Here is a 16,888-nt window from a genome sequence, read left to right as displayed (position 1 = left end):
AACACTGAAAGATGTGGGGCCACATTTTTCCAGGGGAAATGGCTGCCTGAAGAAGCTGATAGCTGGGAGTGGGATTCCACCCCGACCCCCTTTGTGCTTGGAGAGACAGCTGGAGGAGTAGCAGGATTTCTGATGAGCAGGGAGTCCAGGTCACGGGTCTCCAGGGGAGGGAAGGGAAATCCCAAGGCTCAGAGTAAGGCAAGGGAAATTTTAAATCATTTGTGAAAGAGCAAAAGGGGGAATCCCAGGTTATTGGTGAAAAAAAGCCTGTAGGAAGGAGTCCTGCCTGCCTGGGCTATCTACACTATCATCGCTGCTCATGGGTAGGAGGTTTTTAACCCTGGAAAAACCCTTTGCTTTCTAATATGTGGCTGTGCTTTCACGGGTGGGAGTCTCAGCCCTTTCAGAAGAGGAGGGAGGGAGCTGCTTTCTCTCCTTTGGCTTTAGGTTTTGTATTGATTTGTTTGTGTTTGTTTCACTTGTGCATTGTGTTTAGTTTCATTTGGCAGTGATTAGTGGTTAGCACTCCGCTGTTTTGGGATGTTTCCCAGCTCTTCTGACCTTATCTCCAAGCTTGGATAAACCAGAGCAGTCGGGAACCCTGGGGAATTTGTTACTGATATCCGATTGCAGCAGGTCCAGACCACATCCATGCGAGTCATTGATTTTTCTGAGGAAAAAAACCCAAACAACCCCAGAGAAACCTCCTTCTTATCCTGAACCCTGTGTAGGTCCCTCACAATTGAGATGTTTATTATTCCCATCTAGAAATGAACTTGGGCTGCAGATGAATCACATTTGGAAATGATCCTCCCTGCGCTGTTTTGCTTCCGTCAGCAATCTCTTGGGATGTGCCTGGATCTCCCTGGGGCTTTGGCTGTCCTGAAGCTCTGTTCTTCCTGCAAGGCAACTGTTGGAGCGAAGGCTTTTTTCCCAGCCTCAGTGGTGGTGAGGGAGGTTTGGGTTCTTTGTTCCTGTCTTCTTCCTGGGAAGGCTCTTACTCATGAGTTCTGGTCTGAATTTAATAGAGAGGGGACAGTGGACTGCAGTGGTGCTGAGGCGGCCAAGAGAAGTGATGGATGACTTTAGTCTGTGCTTCGAGGAGACCCTAACTTCACCGTCTGTCCTACCCACAGGGTTCTCCACCTCTTTGCTGCAGTTGGCTTCTCCCTGGGGCCTGGGCTGCACATTTGGTGACAGCGAAGGTCTGGCGGGGGGTGGGGACTGGGACAGGCGCCGCGGTCGAAACAGGACCTTGCTAACCACATCCTCAGCCCCACCGCCGCAGGTCTTGCGGCTGTGCTGGGTGCCAGATGGCTGTGCTGGTGCGGCCCCAACCACGACACTGCTGCGTGGGCTGCAGCGGGGGGGCGGGAGGACCCGGTCGGGGTTTTGCTGCCATAGCAAGGGATGCAGGCATCTGGCACACAGCCCCACGCTGCGCCCAGCCAAGATGCAGCCGCGCGAATCCCAGACGAGCTTCCCGGCGCCAGCCTCTTCTGCCCACTGTGGAAGGCGAATTTAAACACCTCCAAAACTCCCGGTGGTGTGCGCAGCCCTCTGCAATTATTATTTGTACCACAAGCTGCTTCCTGCCCCGAGCTGCTTTTATCTTGCATTGTTTTCCTTTCCTGGTGGGGCCGCAGGCTCCCCGCTGCTCGGCCTCCGGGGCTGCCTCCGCCACTAGCTTGCCGGCCACGGTGCCGGCTGCAGCTTGCTGGCGGAGAGGCCACCTTTGTCTGCCAGCCCGTCCGCCCTCCTCCTCCTGCCAGAGCTATTTCTGGAAGCAGCAGCTGAGCCCGAGGATTGTTAATTGTTCATCAAACCCCTTCCAGCCCAGTTAGATCACATGCGGAGATTAGAGCACCTCGTCACACCCTTTCCTCCGCCTCCTTCTCGTGTATCTCCCCCTGACCCGCAGGGATGGGGGGTAATGCCGTTCTGCAGGCAGACGGGGAGACACGAGGCGTGTGCGACCGTCCGGGATGCCAGCCTCACTGAAGTGACGGCTCCCACGCTGTGCCCAGCCGCGGGTATCACGAAGGTGCTGTACCATGGGTATCACAGAGCTGGCCTGTTCAAGGGACAAACCCAGCAGCGTCACCCAGCAGCAGGGACCGGCTCGGGTGCAGGCAGGAGCCCAGGGCAGGCAGGCAGACAACAAAGCCACCCCAGCCGCTGACCTCAGGAGCTGCCATGTGACTGTCTCAAACTTACTAAAGCATGACATCAGCCTGGGAGGGAAAGGCAGGGCTGCCACCAAAATACCGCCTGGCTTAAACGGGCTGCCTGAGCGCACTGCCTGCATGCTGCCGACGGCCCCTGCCTGCACTGGTGCCGGTCCTCCCTTGTTTTCCCCTTGCATGTCACCCCCCAGCCGGGAAAGCAAACCACTGCCCCATGTCTTAGCGAAGGGTATGAAGTGTAGGCGGGGGCTGGGCTATTTTGTTCTGGGAATAACACATGCCAGTGGTTATGCCTGACAGCAGACACGGTGTTGGTGTGTGATACTGGGCACTAGCTCTGCCACCTGACTGTATGTGCCTCTCTTCCTCCCTGCCACTCTTGAAGGCTCCTGTCTGAGCACTAACAGGGATGAGAGACCACTGGGTACCCATTCCCATTGTGCTTAGCCCTAGCCAGGGCAGGGGGGAGGCTGCTGGCCCACCTACTCCTAGGCAGGTTAGGTAGCTAAAACACAGCAACTGGAGAGGAATGGTGCCTCATGCCATCGGGGTGAGGCAGTGAGTGGCAGAACAGGTCGGTCCGCTCAGATCCAGGCATCTTCACTCAGCAAAGCTCTAGTGTTGTGTCTCCTACACCTGCATTCAGCTTTTTTCAGCCAGTGGGATGGATTTGCACCACTGCTCTTCGCCCACAACCAAGTCGGGAATATATCCAGCTAAGATGTATCAAATCTGCCTTTATCCTTCTAACTGGGGTTATTTCTGCTGAGGATGCAGGTGCCCAGATCCTGCAACCAGCAGTCCCAGAGCAACACACCTGGTGATGGACAAGCCATTTTGCAGGGGCACAACTGAATGCTGTGTCATGGAGTGGGGAGGGCACTGGTGTTGGGCAGACATGCGGGCTGAGGACGAGGAGGTGTGACTGCAGTCCCAAACATCCAAGCCTAGACCTGCTCTGGCTGGTTAGACTGACCCGAGGGCTTAGGCCAGGGTGTTGCCGGCCCTCCAAGGCGCGGGAGCAGGTTCTGCGGGTCTGGAAACCCTCGGTTCCCACCACTGGGGCTCGCGTCCCTCCAGCCTCCCACGCTGGGTGTGGGTGGGACAGCCTTGCTCCGTGTGTCCGGGAGAGGCTTGCCCTGGCATGGGCAAGGGACAGCTGAGGCCGGCTGCTTTGGCCAGTGTTTTGGCTGTGCGGTTGAACATGCTGTGGTCTAGTTGTTTAAGATGGAGTGTGGCAGGTTTGTGCAAGAGGAGGTGGACATTTTGAGATGTCAGTCCCCAGGTAGAAATGTGGTGGTGTTCAACATCCGAAGAGTGGCACCTGAGGTTTTCTAACTGTGCTTGAGCAGAAGGAAAACTTTTGTTTGGTCTGAGTGTGGGGGGATTCCTGGGGGAACGCTCTTGCTGTCTCAACTGTGTCTTGATGTGACTAAATCTCAACCTGTTTTTTGCTACCACTATGACCAGCCACCCCCTTGTCCTTCCAGTGATCCAGGACATGGTGGCAGGTCTTGCCAATAAGACGTCATCACAGCCTCCAGCTCTTCTTCTGGGGGGCCTGCAGACAAATCTCTTGGAAAAAAGGGATGAAAGCAAGTTGTCACATGTGTCAGCTGGGAATGGAAACTGATGCTCCAGGGCAGCACACTGAACTTCCTTAATTTTGGGTACTTTCACTTCTTGTCTCCTTGCAGATGGTGGTTGCTCCTCGGTGGAAGGAGGGTCCCCACTACAAGCCCTGAAACACCCCCTGAGCTTTCTTGGAGGCTGCCCTGGTGCCTGGAGCTGTGTCTGGGGGGTGGGTTACCTCCTGCAGCCACCAGCCTGGCCCTGACACCGTGTTTCACAGCTATGGCAAAGCGAAGTTTCAGTTCCCAAAGAGCTGCCGCAGACCCCATCACCCCTGGAGATGCTGGTGGCAAATTGTCCTCCCCCATCCTGTCTTGCAGCCTTACCCGACCCCATTGTGGATCTTCATCTTCTGTCCTGGGCTCTCTGTGAGCTTTGCTGCAAGACCCCTGGGTCAGATCTCTGCCTGGCACTGGGGCAGGCATGGCTTTTTGCTCCATGTCAGGGCAGATATTTCCTGAAGTACTCAAAGCTGCACTTCCCCTCTAGCCAGCACGGTCTCTAACACGACAAGATCTCAGAGCCCGGTGCTGAAATTGAAACATTTCTAACCTGAAAAACCGAGCCACTCTTGGTTTGGTTTGTTGTTTCCCCCCCTCCCCTCCCCTCCCTAAATGTTTCAGTTGTTTTGGCCAAAATCCCCACTGCTGCCTGTCGGTGTGATCAAGCCAATGCGGGGTGCAGTGAAGCTAGGGCTCTGCCGAGCCCAGGGTGCTGCCGCAGTCCTGGCCGCTGTCCCGCAGCGTCCGCCGGCGAGAGGACCCCACTGCGAGCACCGTGCTGGCGTTGCCGCTTTAAGAGCCTTCTCCGCCGGGAGAGCGTTCGAACCCGCTCCCCTGCGTCGCCATTGGCAGGCGCGGGCGCGCGGGGGCCAGCCGGCGGTTGGAGCGGCAGGCGGGGCGCCCTGATTGGCCGGGGCGGGGGCGGTATAAAGCGTCGCTGGGCGCGTGGGCTTGCCTCAGTCGGCGGCGCGAAGGAGCGGCGGGGGCAGGTCGGGAGCGGGCGGCGGCGGGAGGCTCGGCGCGGCGTCCGCACGGCCTGGGCTCGGCTCGGCGCGGGGCCCCCATCGCCCTGCCCGCCATGGAGTTCAAGCTGGAGGCGCACCGCATCGTCAGCATCTCGCTCGGCAAGATCTACAGCGCGCGGGGCCAGCGCGGCGGCCTCAAGCTCCACAAGAACCTCCTGGTGTCGCTGGTGCTGCGCAGCGCCCGGCAGGTTTACCTCAGCGAGCCGGGCTGCCCTCCTGAGCCGCCCCCCGTCGCCTGCGGGTCCCCCGAGGAAGAGCAGCCGCCCTGCACCGCCGGCTGGCCGGCCGGCGAGGCGCCGCCGCCGCAGGACGAAGCGGGTCGGGGCGGCTCGCGGCTGCCCTGCGCGGACTGTGAGGGCCCCCGGCCGCGGCGCTGTTGCTGCGGCTGTAGCTGCTGCTGCGCGGCGGCGGGCGGCGAGGCGAAGCGCTCGGATTGCGCCGCTGAGGCCGCGGCCCCCCCGCCGCCTCACTGCCCCCGGAAGCGCAGCGCCGGCGAGCGGGGCCAGGCGGGCTCCCCAGTAAAGAAACCCCGCCGAGAGGTGGAGGAGGAGCCGCCGCCTGGCGAGCAGGAGGACATGGAGACGGGCAACGTCGCCAGCCTTATCAGCATCTTCGGCTCCAGCTTCTCGGGACTGCTCAGTAAGGAGCCCAAGGGCCGACGGCGGGCGCCCCTTGACGGCGGCGAGGCGACGGCGGCCGCGACACCCACCGACGCGTCCGCCGAGCCGGGACAGATTTGCTGCGACGAGCCGGTGCTGCGGACCCTCAACCCCTGGAGCACGGCCATCGTGGCTTTTTGACGCGCGGGCCGCAGAGACTGGCCCTCCGCCGCGGGCATGGGGGCCCTGTTGGACGGACGGGCAGCTGGACAGAGAGGTGATATCCCCCGCCCTCCTCCCGCACCCACGGCCCGGCGGAGGAGGGCGGGCAGCGCCGCGGGAATTCGGCGCCGGCGAGTCCCGGGGCTCACGGGGAGGGCCGCGGGGCAGGGGCGGCAGCAGCAGCACTTCCCCGCCGGCAAGCTGGGTCTCGTCTGCCGGCATCCGCCCTGGAAGCGCCCTCGGCCCTACCCTCCCGGAATTCCCCTTCCCGGCCGGACCGCCGCCCTCCCCGGCGCCCCTGGGAGGCTGTGCCGCAGCTGCCGACACCGGGGGCGCACCCACCGGGTAGTATTTTAAGCTTGGAAAGTATTAAGTTTATTAAATAAAGTCTCTATTTTGGGAAGGTTTAGGTCAGAACTATTACACGGTGCTTTTTAAAAGTGTTTATTGAGAGAAACGAAGTTTACAGACGCTCTGACGGCAAGTCCTTGAGCCTGTTTGTTAGGCTTGGTAACTCCTGGTCTTTGTTGTATAAAGGCTTGGGGCTCCCGTAGGGATTTTGTACAGTGTTCTCCTTCAGTGATGTATCTTGTTTTGTATAAAATGTAATTCTACGTGTACAACACGTATTAAATATTTTTAACTGTACAAGCCTCGTCCTCGTGTGTGCCCCCGCTCGGCTCCGGGGGAGGAGGTCGCCGGGAGCCAGGCAGGCAGCAGCCAGGGTGTGGTTGCTGCGTGTCTGTGGCTGGATCCACCCTGCTTCGCCAGAGGCTCAGGGTGGGCTGGAGTCCAGCTCCTCCGGGAAGAAAGGGAAGTTCTCTCTGGGCGACTGGAGTTCTTCCCAGGACCTTCCAGGTGCTCTCCCTGCTCCTCAGGCTGCAGCTTTTTCACGGGGCTGGGGCTGCTGTGACATTCGAGTTCTTGCTCAGAAAGTACCCAATGTGCAGAGTCACACTCCGTGGGTGGAAACCAGTTGCTAAATCCCGGCAGAGCGGCTGCGTGCAGTCTGGCCCTGTTGCTGTGGAAGGGTCGGGGGCCGGACTCCTGCTTTGCCTGGCCGGAGCTCCAGGCTGGGGGTGTGTGTGTGGATCTTCCCGGACATGGGCTGTGCTCCGGCCCTCTACTGCTCTGCCAGAAGTGTTTTTTAGTGCCTCCTCCTTGCTGTTACTTGTGCAACAGTTAAAGTGATGAGTATCAGGGCTTTTTTCTTTTTTTTTTTTTCTTTATCTGTAGTGCTATAACTGGGTTAAAGTTCCTGCTCCTAGGGGTGGGGAGATAAGTTTGGCCTCTGCTTCACAGTGACTGTGGAGTGCCCTAAGGCCTTGTAATTAAGACTGAATTGTGGCTTTTTTATTTATTTATTTTTTTTTTTCCTTCTCGCTGGGAGATTCACTAGAGGCATTTCTGCTCCTAATTAATGAACTTTTCAACTGAGGATTGCATCTCTTGTGAGTCAAGGAAAATTTGTGTGCTCCGAAGTGCAGCGTGGGATATCTAGCTGAACCTCGGGGAGCTGGCTCGGGCAGGAACAGTGTGGAAGATGAGTAATGACCAATGTGAATCTCTTTGCTCTTAGCTTTCTCTGGTGTGGCTGACACAGACGTGTCAGGAGGCACCAAGGTCCCTATGTGGGGCCCTGGATTTATGGGCTGGGGGCTTTACACATTGTTTCAGTGAGAACCGGAGAGGTGATGCTTGGTCCTCTCGAAGTCCTGAGAAGGCAGCGAGGGGAGGACTTGTGGTGGGGGAGAAGCTGTGTGGTCTGGAGGGCTTAGAGGGATCTCTGCTAGTATTTGTGTAAGTCAGTAGCTCCCTATTCTCACATAAAAGTGAAAGTCCCACCATCTTAATTTTCTTGATAATTACACTTAATGGTGACAGACAACTTTAGTTTGGTAGACAACACCAAGGAGATCGCATGTGATGAGACATTTCTTTCCACGTGATAACCTTTGAGAGGTGACAGGAAGGACCTGTCCCTGCTTCACTTGTGCAAGTGCTCTCCAGGAGAACCCTGGAGTTCAGCAGCATGGTTGTGGAACAGGAGATGAAGTCATCTCCCAGACCTTTCTGAGAGGAGAAGGAAATTGGCTATAGAGGACTTTCCCCCCACCTCTCCTGCTCCCTTGCAGGACATCCTGCTGGGAGGGCACAGGTTGCTCTTAGTCAGAAGCTGGGCTGCGGGGTGGAAATGGCCTGCTGCTCCCATATAAACACAGCTTCCTTCCCAAGAGAGGGGAGGGAGAACTTCAGTCCCACTCCTTGTTCCCCAACAGTATCTCTGTGTAGGTGAATGGTTTTGCCCAGGGCTTGCAGTCAGCTCCTGAGTGCTGGAATGGGGTGGGGGCACTCCTCTTGGCTGTCAGGGAGTTGATCAGGAGCATCTTGGCAAACCTTAAGGCTTTCAGGGCACCCAGCTGCTCTTCAAGCATCTGGTCTGGTTGGTTTACATGGCTCTGGTGTCCCTCTGCAGACAAGACCCAGCCTCCCCTTGGTGCAGATCACCAGCAGTGCTCTATCTCTTTTATCTTCCAGAGAGGAATTGTGCAACAGCATAATTGCTGTTGGCCTCTGAAAATACAGCAAAGACGACTCAGAGGTGCCAGGGCAGCTCCCTCTGGCTTGTGTGACCGCTCCACAGAGCTATCTGAGGCGAGTAAGTTCTTGCTTACCGGCTGATGACCACAGTGCCATGTCCCCAAAAGACCCTGTTCAGCTCCATTGGCTGCCGGAGCCACCTCTGCTATGCCAGTGCAGAGATGTTGCTTGTTCCTGTGGCTGTTTTCCGAACATGTGGGGTTTGCTCCCTGGGATGTGTGTGTCCTCAGGGAGCTACAGGAAAAAATAACCAAGGCATGATAGCTGCCAGTGAGCTTGGGTGCGTCATAGAGGAGTCCACACTCCACTGGAGTATGAGTCTCAAATCGAAAAAGACATGTAATGATGATCCTGCATTCCATTTGGTATCAACTTTTCTGCTCTTTGTTTTGTTTTGCTCTTCCTCAGTGTCTTTCTTTTTTATTCCTATATTCACTTTTACCTAAGTGAGGTCTGTTTTCCTTAATTCATCTGTCCTGTCATGCTGCTTTGATCCCTGGACTTTTCCTTCTGCTCTTGGTGCTGCCTTTAGGTTGCTGCAGAGGTGAGGTGATGGGATGGGACAGCTGAGCAAGAAAGGCGGAATGATCTTGAGGAGAGGCTAATGACCCAAATCTGCTGCCTGGGCCAACACTGACGGAGGGAAGAGAAGTGCTTAAATAAACCAGATAAAAATAAAAGCTTCCATCACTTGGAAGAGAGGGTGACTCCTGTGGAAACTGCCTCACTGGGTCAAGGAGGATATGACTTAATGGCAAGATGGCAGCATCCTCACCTTCCTTTAATAGCAATGAGCTATTGGAAGTGCTCACCTAGCCAGCTGCTTTTTCCCAGCTCAGATCAGGTCCTCTGGGAGCCTGGCAGAGGAGAGGAGTTGGAAGATCCCTTAGTGCAGCTGAAGGGCGGGATATATGCCGGTGGAGGGGCAGCGGGAGTCAGGAGTCAAGGCAGCCAGGCTGCCTGGTCAGTGCTCAGGGAGGAGGGTGAGCAGCAGCCTTTTGCTTTTTTCCTGCTGTAATCGGCACGGAGTGACTGTAGGGTGAATGAGCAGCAGCTCTCATCAGGGATACCTTCCAGAGACAGGGAATGATTTAAAACTGGTTGTTGCCAGTTGTCACTGGTGTGAGTTGTCTCGGCCGTTAAAGGTATGGCCGGCTGTACATGTGTGCGCCAGGACCGGCGCCAGCTAGAGGCAGCCCGCCGGGGTGGGAGGCGATGGGCAGCGAGGGGACGGAGCTCACAAGAGGCTCCGGATTTCACTCCGGATGCTCCCTCCTGGCCTGATGTGACCCGGTATTACCGCCCGTCCCTCCTGTCCCGGGGCAGGGGAAGGGGAGGAAGGCCCCGCACACTCACTGCTGCAGCATCCTGTGTCAGCGCTCAGGAATCCGGAGAGCTGCTGGGAGGGAGGAGGGAGGGAGGGAGGCCAGCGCTGCGGGGCTGCGCCTGGCGGGGCCTCTCCCGCCTGGGACCGGAGGCACCGGAGCAGCCCCGGGGGCGCATGCTTTGCCCAGGTCTAAACCCCAGGGCAGGGGTTTTGCGGGGGAGGGAGAGGAGCAGAAGCCTTGCGTCGCGGGACTTCTTGCTTAAATGATGGCTCTAAAGGCTGATGAGGCACGTCTGGATCCCTGCCTGCCCTCACGCTGCTGCAGGGCTTGCATCTGTCTCCAATGTACTGTGCTTGCGGCGATACTCTGCCAATTTGTATTTAGGGTGGGTGGAGGGAGCCCCCTACCCGGTCCCGTGCGGGCTGGGGAGCACTTGCAGGGGAGAGGGGGCTTGTCGCCGCTCTCCCGGGGCAGGGTGCTCCCACCCCAAGGGGAGGCGAGCAGGGGCAGAGGGAAGGCGCCGAAGCTTGCCGGCAGGGCTGAGCCAGCTGGCCAGGCTCAGAAAAAAACCCGGGGTTTCTTCCAAGGAGCATCCAAGCGCTTTTGCCAGGCTGAAGCAGGGAAGAGAGGGGGGTCAGCACTGAGAGGGGATGGCTGGCGGTGGGAGAGGCTGGCTGGACGGTGCCTGGAGCTCCCTTGGCAGGGGGGGACCCCAATGGAGAGCTGTTCCAGGCCAGCACAGGTCCTGGAGGCAGGGTCAGCGCCAGGCGAGTGCTGGGACATGGTGACAAACACAAACAATTCTGTTCTCCTGGTCTTCTGGTTGTGATTTCTGCTCCCGACGTGCAAACCCCGCAGGGCCCCCCCTCCCTGCTTCTCCCCAGCTGGGCAAGAGCTGGCCTGGCTGCGGTAATGAAATGCAGAGCTGCTAGGGGGAGCGGGGTGAAGGGGGGGAGGAAAAAGCTCTGTTTGAGGTTTTGTGCCTCCGGTTTCCTCTGGCCCACTCTCCCAGCGGGTGATTTGCTGGTGATGGAGCCTGGGGAGAGGGGGAGGGAAGGGCTCAGAGCTACAGGCAAATAGTCATCATGTATTTCCCAGGCAGTCACACAAGGTAGAGGGGGAAAACTGGATGAGGGGTAGGTAAATTGCCTGGGCAGGGGGCGTAGAGCATTGTTTGCTGGAGCTGAGCTCTCCTGACCTTGTCCTGGGTGCTCAGGGATGGCATTGAGCACTTTGCCCTCCAAGGGCCTGGCTTTGTGTTGGATGCACTCTCCTGCCATCCCAGTTTCTCCAGCTTCTCTCCATCCCAGCTTCCCTGCCGGGTGGGCAGTGGAGTACTGAGACCTGCCTGCAGGCAGCTGTTCCACGACTGACCACCTCTTGTAGCCCTGCCCAGCCTGCAGGGCTTGCTTCTCTGCTGAAGGCAAGGGGTGTGATTCATCTTTTCTCCCTTTCCTGCAGAAACAGCCAAGGAAGACATCCAGACCTTTCCCAGGCTGGTGGAGAAGTGGAAGTACTGGCTGCTGCTGACCTGTTTTGGGGTACCTGTGTGGAGCAGCTGTGCTGCTGGAGGGACTGCCAGGCTGCAGATGCATTTGCTTCCTGCAGCTACTTCAGCTCAGCCCAGCTTTTCCTTTAAGCCAGGCTTTAGGTTCTGCTGTGTTCCGGCACTGCCAGCAGCGAGCTCCTCTCCTGTGTGGGATGCTCCGGTGTTCTGTGGCTTTGCAGGGTGACCTCCAGCTTGGGAGAAGCAGGCAGGGCTGCCTATTGTTCAGGCTCACTGCTCTGGTTGGAAACATGTATGGTTTCCTAGGGGGAAGGTCTCTTCCTCCTCCTCCTCACCTCTGTTGACAGCATCTGACCTCAGCTGTCATCCCTGGTGGTGCAGGGGATTAATCTGAGCCTCGGGACAGGTTGAGGCATGTCCAAGGCGGAGGAGAGCTTCATGCGTACAGACACAGAGGAAGGAACAAAAACAATTCCCAGGGAAATATTTTCCTGCTGCTTTTCCTGGCAGCAAGCAGAGTGGGAGGAAAAGACCTCGCTATAAATTGTTTGCAGGAGACTCAAGCACTGGATCTACTTTCCCTTGGCCTCCAGGACCCCATGAAGCTCAGACCCACACATGGAAAACCACAGAGGGTGCTCGCCCCCCAGCCTGCTGCTCAGCATCCCCAGGGCTCTGCTCAGCTAAGGCATCGCCTCCACCACACATTGCCTGCCATGTTGCAGGGTGCATGGAGCCAAGTCAGAGCATTTACAAAGCCAGGAGAACCTCCCCACCCTCAAGCAGCAAGGCATGGTCTGCTGGTGGACTCTGCCCTTTGCCTGCTCTGGCCTTGGCCGCCCTCCTCCTGCTGCTGTTTGCTTTGGCAAGCCGTGGGCTTCTCCCTGCCTGCACAGCTCAACGGCCCTGGGTCAGGCAGAGTGGGATGGAAGCCAGAGGTGTGGGGCAGGGAGGGAGCCTGTGGGGAAGGAGAACAGGAAGGGAAATGAAGAAGTAAATGGCTGGCAGGGCGGATGAGGCATGCCAGCCCTGCCATGAAGGGCAGGAAGGACACAGCTTGCTTGGAAATCAGGAAGGTGGGCTGGAAAAGGCAGGAAAGGGAAGTGAGGGGTGGGAGCCTCAGTACCACACCAGGTTTGGGCTGTGGGAGTCCCATGGGTGCCTGCTCTCCTTGCCCCTGGGCTGGGGGTCTGCATGCCATGATGCCCTGCTCCCGTGCTGGAGCAAACAGATGGATGTGCACAGCATGGCACAGGCAGCCCCGCAGCAGAAGCCTCCCCTCACACCATTCCCGTGGAGCTGGGGTCCCAGCCAAAGCATGGCTGGAGCATCACTAGAAAAGAGGGACAGAATAGGGGCTGATTTGGCAGTAGGAAGCAAAGAAATCCCTCCTGGCCTCATCCCATCCAGTTTCCAGGTTTACTCCTGCAAGCCCAGGCATGGAGCAGCACAGGCAGGTGGGCTTTGCTGGTGCTTGTGGTCCTCCATCCCAGCTCCCTCCATCACTTGTCATTCTGGACATGGTAGGAACATGAGGCGATGGAAGTGCCAAGCTGGGAGCAAGGGGAGAAGGCAGGTTTCTGCTGTGGTGCCGTGCTGGATTAGCAAGCATCCCTGCCTTGCCTTGGCTGGGCAGAGGGGGCCACCGGAGCAGTGCAGGGTTATGTCTCCATGGCAATGGGGCTGCTATTTTTCAAGGCAGGAAGAATTTATGTGTTTTCTCATGTGATACCAGCCCAGGGCAGCAACATCAACAGGCAGCCGCAGTCCTGCGGGGATGCGGATGTGGAGGGGCCATGGGCCATCCTCACCTCTTTGGGGTGAGGGTGAGACCCCCAGACCCAAATCTTGCCCTGACCCAGGGCTGAGCACATTGGCAGCCCCAAGGGCAGGGCTGGCAGCGGAGGGCAGAGCCCACTCCAGCGGCTTGCTGCTGCCCATTCACAGCCCTGTTTGCTCAAGGGTTGAATATCTGACCCCGTGAGCCTTTGGCATGGTGGAGAGGCTGGGAGGAGTCACATCCGGAGGAAGGCACAACTCCCGTGGGAAGGCAGGAGGGACAGAAGGATGGACAGGGAGGGAACTAGGGCTTTTCTTCCCTCTGGTGTGGTGCAGCTGCCTGGGGAACGTTGCAAAACACTCACTGGTGCTTTCGAGCTGGGATTTACCCTGTGCGGGGCAGGTGGAGCCACGCTCCCCTTTCCAGCTCCAGTGCTTGGTGAGGGCTGGTGGCAGTGCCCATTGGCAAACAGAAGTGCCACTTTAATCACTGTGGGGGAGAGTGGCCTTTCCCTGTGGCTTTTGTGTTAATGGAAAGCAAATATCAGAGGGATGTGAACACTGGCTGTCAGGAGGAGCTGGGTAAAATCCCCACTGGATATTCATAGCTTTGTTCTCCCACCCTTTCTTGGAGCATCGTCTCTAAAGGATAGTGCTGGTTACCCTTTTGCAGGTTGGATTTCTCCCAGCCACCTTTCCAAGGTTTTCCGGGGGAACTGATGCATTTTGTGTTAAAGAACCACTTTGCAGGGAGGTGGCCAGAGCCATGCACGCCTCTTGCTTGACCTTGTCTTTCTTTGGCCGGAGCAGTGCCCCATGCACTGGACTTGCACAATTCCCTCCCCGCAAAGGGCAATGGAGTGAGCGTTTGCCTTCAGCTCAGGACAGTGTGATGTGATGTCCCTGGTCTGTGACCAGGCAGGGGGGGCCTGGCTGCCCAGCATTCAGGGTGGTGGTATAGGGCTGACTGGTGCTGGGAGAGCACCAGGAGATGCTTTCCTGGGAGGGAGTCATGTCTGAGCAGGAGGGAGGGCTGTTAAACAGGGTGACAATGGCAGGAGGAAGGAGCCACCCCTCGAGTCTCCACAGCCCTCCCTGGGGAAGGGGGAGCAGCTCTATACTGGCGTGTGCTGCCTGGTGAGCCGAGCATGGAGCCAGGCTCTGATCCAAAGCCTGCTATGGCGGTGAGGCTGGTCCTGTCCCAGGTCACCCCAGCGCCTTGCAGCCCTGCACTTCCCCGTGCCCCACACTGGGATACAGACATCCCCTTCTGCTAGATGGTATTGGTGGAGAGCACTGGGTGGGCTGCTGGCAGAGGATGGACAAACCTGAGCACAGTCTATCCTTTATAGCAGGCACATGCTGTCAGTGACAAGGCATCAGGTGGTGCAGTGGTTTGGGTCCCCCCTTGCCACCACCACCAGATTGGAGGCTGGTGGCAGGGCAGCTCAATTCCTTTTAAGACCTGAGCTGGGAGTCACCACAGTTTTGTGCTTGTGGCAGCATGATCCTTGGTCACTGGAGATGCGGAGGTCCTGGTGCCATGGACAGGCAGAGCTGTCTATCCATAGCTGTCCTATCCTTGCAGAGCTTTCCAGGTGGGGAGAAACTCCTGAGCACCAGGAGGAGGTGGGGAGGGTGGCCGTGTGCTCAGCTGTGGCTCGCTCCAGCACTCTTTCCAGAGGAAGCAGCCGGTGCACAAAAGCAGCCTCTGTGTCTCCCTGCGGCTCCTGCCTGCCCGGCTGTGTGTCGCTTCCTGTTAGATCAGGGGGCTAGGAGGCTGGAAGTGACCTTGAGAGATGATGTGCTCCTCTCTTACCCTCAAGAGCGTCTGGAGATTGCCTGGCAAGGGACGGCCAGGCTTCACCCTTGTGGGAGTAAAACCCCATGAGATTAAGGGGCTGCCCTACCCCAAGTCCTACTGCTTTGGGGTCATTGACAGTCAGGGACCTGCTCCTGGGAGGTCTTCAGTTAAGGCAGTGCTACCCAAAACCAGCTGCATCAGTGCATCTGTTCAGACAAGGGGGGGTTGTGTCTGTAAGGGCTGGTGGTGGGTGGTGTGCTGTTGTCTTTTACCAGAGCTGGTGGCCTGCAACTTGTACCTACAAGTACCTACACCGTGATTCGTGTCTCCTGCTAAAGGCCAGCATGAGCACGCACAAAATCAGGGTGAATACTTTTGGTCATGCCAGGGGCAGAAGATTCATCTTCTCTCCTGCTCCTCCTCTGCCGTGTGACTTCCCACGGTGGCAGTCCAACAGGCGCTTATCTCTGGGGATGTGCTCATAGGAACAAGGACACTGCCCCATCTGTCATCAGATGTGCTTCAAAGCCTCGGCTCTGATGGGAGGGATTACAGGTGACAGCCCTGTGCCTCCCAAAACGTGTTGGCTGGCTCATTTCACAAGTGGGTGCATTAGTGCTGAAGGCTGCATCTTGCTTTGGGGACAGGTTTGGTGCCAGAGTATGCTGGAAAAGTTGGCTCAGCCCCCAGGATGCAGCTCACCCGGGAAAGAGAGGCTTCAGGAAATAAAAAAGGTGGCTGTTTCCAATGCTGTCCAATTCCAATGCAATATGAGTACTGCCTTTGGGTGTAATCCTTGGCGACTGTGTCCCACTGCTGCCTGCTAAGCCCTCAGTGAGAAGACGTGGGGAAAAGACACGACAGAACTGGAAGCCCGTTGTGAATGGTGCTTCTCTTCGTTTCCTTGTGCAGCAAAGCCCTCTCGTGGAGGTCGGCAGTAGCTTGCCAGGGGGAAAGGTGGCTGCTGCGATGTGCTGCTTCTTCCCAGGGAGACCTAATCCTCTCCCTGGGACACTGTCCCCTGGGGTCCCATGGGCAGTTATGAACACGGCTGTCCCATCGCCCCAGCCTGAAAGTAAGTACATGGGACAGACCTGAATGTACCGTTGCACCTTGAAGTTCCTGCCTGCATGTCAGCTTTGCATGTCTGTGTTTCATTTCGTGGGGATTCTCGGGCTTTTTCCAGGGAGCTGCTGAACCTGTTCCCTGGCTCTGTCAGGAGATGCTTGGCACTTGTTGGAGTGGTCCAGTCCCTCAATATGTGCCTCCAGAAAATGGGAATGGTTGTAACTTCGGCTTTCCTTATGGGCCACCACTTTTAAGGACACCACAAGACCCCAGTCTGTAGCATCTGTCACTGGGATCTGTGATGCTGCGATGCTGGGCTGGGACAGCATGTATTTGCTCAGGGCTGGTGCTGGCTGGGTCTGCTCCAGACCCCCATGCACGTTGCTACAGTCCTGGCATGGATAATTCCCTGGAGCTAACAGCAGGTGGTATCAGTCTCTGCAGGTTGGCTTTTAAGAAGTGCTTTCTTCACAGCTCCCGGTTTGGGAGGGCCAGGGCAGCAAAAAAGAGCCTGTATAGTTGTGGGGTGGCTTGATATAAAAATACCTGAGAGATGAAGCCAAACAAAGGTATTTCATAAACACCAGCAAAACCCTAACCCTGCTGGTGCAGATGTGCTTCCTGGGAGAAGAGAGCAGGATGAGTCCTTGCTTTGCAGCAACCACCCCTGCCTTCCTACAGGCAGGAATGCCAGTGGCAATTACATTCCTTCTGGAGGTGCAAGGCTCTTCAAGAGGGTGGCCACAGCCACAGAGGTGACTTCATGTCAGGGCCCCTGTCCTGTCATCTGTCCCTTATTAACAGAAGTGTACCTTGGTTCACCTGGGAGCATCACAGCTAACAGTGGCATGTGTCCTCTGGGCTGCCCACACAAGGTGTGAGCACTGTCCCATCACTCAGCATCTCTGCTCCTTCACCCAGCCTGGGTCACCTCCTTGCAAGAAAGCTGTTTTTCCCCAATGCATACACTCTGTTTGGCTCTAGCAGAGATGAGCTGCTGCCTCACCTGCAAAGCTGGCTAGCTGGTGGCAGTGTCCTAAATGGCCTCACCTGGGTGTCCCTCCACTCCCCACCCTATACTAAAGGCTATATTTAAGCTTAACCTAGGGCTCTTAGTTCTTGCTTAGGTTATTTT

General features: G+C 57.2%; 1 protein-coding gene across 1 annotated transcript; it reads left to right on the top strand.

Moving 5' to 3' along the window:
* The first annotated feature begins 4,756 nt into the window (after window positions 1-4,756).
* On the top strand, window positions 4,757-6,317 carry IER5 (immediate early response 5). The gene has a single exon (XM_065674043.1). The coding sequence runs from the start codon at window positions 4,899-4,901 to the stop codon at window positions 5,643-5,645; it is 747 nt and encodes a 248-aa protein (XP_065530115.1). The 5' UTR covers window positions 4,757-4,898; the 3' UTR covers window positions 5,646-6,317.
* The last annotated feature ends 10,571 nt before the right edge of the window (window positions 6,318-16,888 follow it).

The sequence above is a fragment of the Lathamus discolor genome, chromosome 3 (assembly GCF_037157495.1).
Source record: "Lathamus discolor isolate bLatDis1 chromosome 3, bLatDis1.hap1, whole genome shotgun sequence".
In the NCBI taxonomy this organism is placed as follows: Eukaryota; Metazoa; Chordata; class Aves; order Psittaciformes; family Psittacidae; genus Lathamus; species Lathamus discolor.
The sequence above is the reverse complement of the archived record's forward strand: the minus strand, read 5'-3'. Positions and strand labels throughout refer to the sequence as shown.

Coding starts and splice junctions, on each gene's coding strand:
- IER5 (XM_065674043.1), top strand. CDS start 4,899: ATGGAGTTCAAGCTGGAGGCGCACCGCATCGTCAGCATCTCGCTCGGC.